Genomic DNA, 6,000 nt, shown 5'->3' on the forward strand with positions numbered 1-6,000 from the left:
CATTTACTCACATCTGTGTTGTTTGCACCTTTGTTTCTGATTCACTGTGTGTGTTATCTGGTGTACAGATGGGAATGAGAGAGGACATGAGCCTTGGCAGAATGCCTTCAAGAGGTGAGCGTTCACTGTCACATGATGAAGGTTACATTACCAAGCTCTGTGCGTATTTAATAAATCATTAATCTGAATTATAAACCAAGACATGGTTGGTTGAGAAAGACAAACTTTTACCTTCTACCTTTTCTGGAGTGACTCTAAACCTCTCTGTACCTTCCTTATTTGTTTTTTGTTGTCACAGGAGTAAAAATGTTAAATATTCTCTGTAATACTTACTAGGACTCTCACTTTTTGACTCTTCTAACTTCACCTGCAGCAGTGTTTTTGTTTGTAGTTCTTCAGTTCCTCTTCTGATGCTTTAAGGAGTAAAAACAATGTTCCCTCCTTGGTTTGTTCAATGAAAGGCATCCTCAAATAATGTGATTTGCATAGAGGAAGTTATTACACAGGGGTAATAATGAATGAAGGACTAAATCTTGCTCTTTTATCATTTTTAATTAATCATTTCACCAGAGATTTTAAGTCATTAAAGAGGTTTTATCGGCTAACTTGTGCTTTAACAAACCATTTTCTCCTTTTGTTCTCTCCAGCTCCCTCTCCCCAGGGAAGCGTTTCTCACTACAGAGCAGAGTCAGTAGGAAGTGGCAGGGGTGGGGGCGATGGAGGAGGAATGAGCGTGAGGGCATTGGTGGACCACCAGCCTGTAAGCTTCGGCCCCACCGTGCTGCACTTCAGGAAGGGAGAGATGATCACCATGACGGTCCAACAGCCCAAGAACGGCTGGCTGTATGGACGCTCTGACAGCAGTTCACGGTGTGTGATGTTCCCATGAGAGTGTGTGTGTCTGTGAGTGTGTGAATGCTCTGCTCAACTATCTGCAGCTACCTGTGTCAAGTAGTTACCTTTTTTAAAAAAAAGTAAAGGTTGAAATGATACAACAAAAGAAGCTGAAACTTTTAGAAGAGTTGAGTTTCTTCGTGTCATTTTACTTTCTTCCTTGTTTCTTTTATCAGACCTGGATGGTTTCCAGCTGCATATGTGGAAGTGGTCGATGTTTTTCCGAAGAGCATGGGGTAAATATTAGCTTTCTTTGACAATCGAGAACAAAGTCCTGTTACGCTGACACATAGTTTCAAACCTGACAGATCATAGTGATGGAAAAGGCAGTTCTTTTCAGTGGCATCTGTAGCTGGTGGTGTATAATAAGCCAACGAGCTAATAACTTAGAACTACAGTTAGGAAACCAAAAGCTGCTACAAGCACATACATTTCATGACACCCAAATGTTAAATAAAATATTTGCTACTTCTTCAATTTTGGGGACATGAGAGGGAGCTGTAGGGGCGGGCTTGAGGGACACAGGACTCCCAACCAACTCCATCCTGTTGATTCAGTCAGTCGGTATCACTGACATGAGGAAAGGTGGGCTTGGGCAACTGTTACGTCAGAGAGAGACACACACAAGACAGTGTAGAAGGGGGAGCAACTGGAGGTCCAAAAATGAACGACTCTTTTTAGCAAGTGATTCAGTTCAGTTTGTTAGTTTGTTTTGAATGAATAATTCTCGAGCAACACATCACTAACAGATGAAAACCAACCTAGAGGTAGCAACAATCTCCAGGAGTAAACGGCAAATTAGGTCCAATGTTATGATAAAACTTCTTCTGATAGCCCAGCTAAGCATTAAGTATTGAGCAGAGTTAGTTCAGACAGGCCTCAAAGTCAAGCTCCTCCCCAGCTCCTCCTGTATTGCTGTGTCTGATTTTACCAGGGTCGTACGTAAGGGCAGCACGGGGCAGCACAGGGCACTCCATAGCAGCTGGATACCATTTAATTATTCCACATAACTATTCCACTTAAGCATGTGGAAGGGCAGGGAGCTCCCAAAACAGATCCATACTGCCAAATATGACTCACTGGATGTAAACAATGGGATCTTTTGACAACAGTGGAAGTTGCCTGACGTTGGCTCATTTGCTAACCAGTACCTGTATGACTCAGTTACTGATGCAGGACAACTTCTTTCATTTTGTCAGAATCCTGAAGTGTACAAAAATGCACTTTGGCATTATCATGATCCAAATTTAATGTGTCTTGTCATCAACATGTGTTATCAACACTCGAGTCATGTTTATGTGAGAAGCAGGAGGATTTGCAATGAATTATGCTACCTAACTGTAAGTGATAAGCTTTTGTCTGGTCTGAGACTTCATAGGAGCCCTATCACATGTTTGTACATCTCACCTTCTGCAGTTCAATGACCTGCAAGTCAGAGCAGGTTGGAAAAAGCGTTAATTTTTTATATTTTCATCTTTAAAAATAGATGAACAGACTTTAAACCAGAGACAAACCTTTTCCATGATGTTTACCTTTCTTGCTGAATACAGAAGAAATGTCGGAGTCCTCCAAGGCTGTTCCTGATGGCTTTTCAGCCCAACTTTTAGAAATAGGGTCAGAATGAATCTCAGGCCCTGGAATAATAACATGAACTATTTATGAGATTTGGGTGACCCATCGCTGTGAGGGGAATCAGCAGGAAGTTTCTAACTAGACTTTGCCAAGTCACTGTGGGTAGCTTAAAGCCCAAACTGCAGATCACATGCACGAAGCGTGACACTCATATCCTTTGATACCGCACGTCTTTAACATAGATAAGAATGTACCATTTTTTAATGTCTGCAGCTCGATTCGAAGCAGCAGCAGCAGCAGCATCAGCAGCCTGATGGACCAACCAAGAAGCAGCAGCCACAACCCAGCTCCACCCCCTCCACCTCCACCGACATCTTCATCTTCATCTTCAAAATCTCGGTCCAAGAAGGCGGAGTCCTCAGACCACAAGGTGCAGCAGTCAGTCAGTCTGTTTGTAATGAGATTATTAATCTTTTTTTAATTATAGATTTACACAACAGCTGGGAGCTGTTTTTTCTTTTAACAGCAGGTTACCCTTGGCTGAGCCATTATAAGGAACTAACAGCTTATCAATTCTTAATGGATCATTAACAAAAGCATTTTAAGAACAGTCACGATCCACTTTAAAAGCTGCTTCTGTATCCTGGTTTCAGAAAATTGTCTTAGAGTTTTATTTATTTTCCTTCATTTGAAGCACAGTTTAAAATGTTAATTGTCCACTCAGACATCCTCTCACATTTCTGCCTGTCCAATAAACCAATTTTAGCAGTTACTGATGGAGACCCTTTAATGAAAGGGCTTTAATGCTTTATGTTTGAAGCTGGAGATAAATGTTGTCCCGTTTCTTTGGCTCATTCTGGAACAACTGGGAATAAGTGTTGAGACAGTTGAACAGCCTTGCAGCATTAAATTAATTAAATTTTACACTGGCTTTAGAGCCCATAATAAAGTCCACAGATTATCATCAGTCATAAAATAATTCTTATTCGGAAAAAGTTATGAAACCTTATCAATTTGCTTTTGGCTTTTTAGTCACCGCTGATATATTACGTTCCTCTGATGTGCCAATATTTGGAAAGCATTATCAGCCTCTTTATTACAGCTCTTGTTATTCATTAATGATATTTTTCAGTCCCTCCAGCAGAGGAACTGTGGTAAGGTGCTGTTTTCGATGGCACCACAGCCGTCTTTCTGGTGGATGCAGGGAGGAAGCTCCAGCTGCTGACGGTGAAGTGAAGTGGTTAACAAGTGTTTGGGTTTGGCCCTTTAAGAGGCGTGAAAACATTTTCTGGAAACAAAAAGAAGAAAAAAAAGTAGTGGTGTGGTTTGTTACCTGCAGTGGCGTATAATCCAGCTAGAAGATTTCAGGTAGATGTTGCTGATATTTACCTGATTTCAGAGATGTTTCTGCATGGTTTGGGTGTTGCTCTTCTCTCCATCTCTGCAGTTCAAAAGTGATTTGTGTCTTTTTTTTCTGGACACTGTCTGAGGCTTCTGTGGGGCTGTCCTTACCAACTGAAATTTAAAGAGCAAGAGGTCAAAAGCTGCAGCCTGCTGAGCCTCTATTAGTGCATGTGTCTTCCTTTTGTAACTTGTGTTGGCCTTCACTAACCTCGACCTGTCCCATCATTTCTCCACAGAGATCAAAACCACAGCCATCCAGACCTGAGCTCTTTCCCAGGTAAGATTTATGAAACAGTGGCTCTTCTCTGGAAGCAGACAGGTTGTAAATGTTAGAATGAAGGCCATTCAGTTTCTCTGAAGATATTTTTGAAGTGTTTTGAACCCGTAAAACCTGAGAACTACAGAGGGCGGTTGTGATGGAAACAAGAGAATTGCTTTGCTTCCAATAGAGTTTGAAGTGCAGTTTAGCACAGAAACTCATTCAGTTACAGTCTCTGTGGAGAGTTATCACTACAGCTTGAGATGAGCAGCTTGGTCAATGGTGCTCGAAAAAGCTCAAATGTGTTGCTCATTTCTCTCCTCATAACCTCAACTGTCGGCCTCAAAGATTTTAGTCAGACACCCATCTTACACTTTTCTCTATAACTGTGTGTGTTTTACTTTGTAGGGGTACCAACCCGTTTGCTACAGTGAAGCTGAAGCCCACACAAACCAATGACAGATCAGCGCCACGTCTATACCAATGATGACATCATATTCCTTATAAAACTTCAATGAAGTTTGGTCCGGACCTTGGATGTGGGAGTTTATGAGAGAGATATGTTTATGGACCTTAAGTGGAGGTTATTTCATCAGCTGTGATTTCATACATCTTTGGTACAGTCTTTGCCAAAAATGTCCTGATGCAGAGAAACAAATTAAATATGTGTAAAAAAAAAATACAGATATTTGCCCGAGTACTGTACACCTTTTCTTTTAATTCTTGAAAACCATAGAACATCTATTATTGTTTTTTGTTTTATTCTGTGCTGCTTTTCTTCATGACTTCTTTAGTGGCCATAGTTTTGTAAATTTTATCAAAAAAAGATTAACATGTATTTAATTACCAACATAATAATTTGTGTAAAGATCTTTTAAGCTGCCTGCATCTGAGATGCTTTAATGTCAACATTTGAATGAACTTTATATCGTCTATTCTTAACTCAAGGACACTGTCTATGATGTGAATAAAATGATCAGTCCTAAACATGTCAATTATTGTCAGAGCTGATATGATTTTTAGCAGTTGCTGACATTTATTATGACCATGTTTGTTTGTATAGTTTTTACATTTTGAGCTGCTTCTCATTTTCCTAGTTAAGAGACAAAAGATCATGAATTAATATTCTTTGCGTTAGGTCTGTCCTGATATATTTTCACTTTCACTCTCATTTCCCTCACGTCCAACAACTCAATTTAATAAAGACGTAACTAAAAAGGAGTTTTGATATGTAAAAAACAACTGTAACCATCAGAAGAAAATTAAAGTTATTACCCTTCAAAATACACAAAGTTTTAATATTTCTGTACCGTACATTAAACGCTTGACTAGACAATGACAAGACAATGCTGGAAACAGCCCAACACCGCAAAGGTTTGAAGTGGATGGCATGTTTCACTGTTTAGAGTCATTATATGGTTTGTTTTATCTGAAAAACACCTGTAACATATTTATAGGACTCGAACAGCAAGGACAAAAGAAGTATCACTTTCTCCAAAAGCGGGCACCAAAAGCAAGAAGTGAATTACAACGCAAGGTAGTCACTTTACCGTAGTCACAACCGCATTTAATGAAAGAAGACTCGGTGACGCTATTGTACGTTTTTTAGGCGTTGCGTGGTCATATTGTTGTTTTTAAAAATAGTAAGGAGTGATACATCTTTACTTTATGCCATCTTCAACCAAGAAAAGAAAAATATAAGAGGAGTGAGACATCATACGTTATTACTATCTCACTGCTGCACGTGTCACGTGCAGAAGAGTGACAGGTAAAGGAAATTAACCAACGTGCCAGGCTGATACAATACCGGAAATATTTTCGCGGGATCAGGAGCCGGACCGGAAGCAGCCGGAAACGTTTGAAGAGAGGAG

General features: G+C 40.0%; 1 protein-coding gene across 3 annotated transcripts in view; it reads left to right on the forward strand.

Moving 5' to 3' along the window:
• Positions 1 to 4,923, forward strand: part of baiap2l2a (BAR/IMD domain containing adaptor protein 2 like 2a) — a 25,522-nt gene extending 20,599 nt beyond the window's left edge. For all 3 annotated transcript variants that reach the window (XM_074696271.1, XM_074696272.1, XM_074696273.1), the window contains 6 exons: positions 69 to 114; positions 648 to 870; positions 1,071 to 1,130; positions 2,740 to 2,896; positions 4,107 to 4,147; positions 4,538 to 4,923. In XM_074696271.1, the coding sequence (XP_074552372.1) occupies positions 69 to 114; positions 648 to 870; positions 1,071 to 1,130; positions 2,740 to 2,896; positions 4,107 to 4,147; positions 4,538 to 4,616 (606 nt within the window). In that variant the 3' untranslated portion in view covers positions 4,617 to 4,923. The remainder of the gene's footprint in view (positions 1 to 68; positions 115 to 647; positions 871 to 1,070; positions 1,131 to 2,739; positions 2,897 to 4,106; positions 4,148 to 4,537) is intronic.
• Positions 4,924 to 6,000: the final 1,077 nt, after the last annotated feature.

This window comes from Halichoeres trimaculatus, unplaced genomic scaffold (assembly GCF_033239565.1).
Source record: "Halichoeres trimaculatus isolate MK-OKI-2021-1 unplaced genomic scaffold, fHalTri1.1 fHalTri1_scaffold_20, whole genome shotgun sequence".
NCBI classification, from domain to species: domain Eukaryota; kingdom Metazoa; phylum Chordata; class Actinopteri; order Labriformes; family Labridae; genus Halichoeres; species Halichoeres trimaculatus.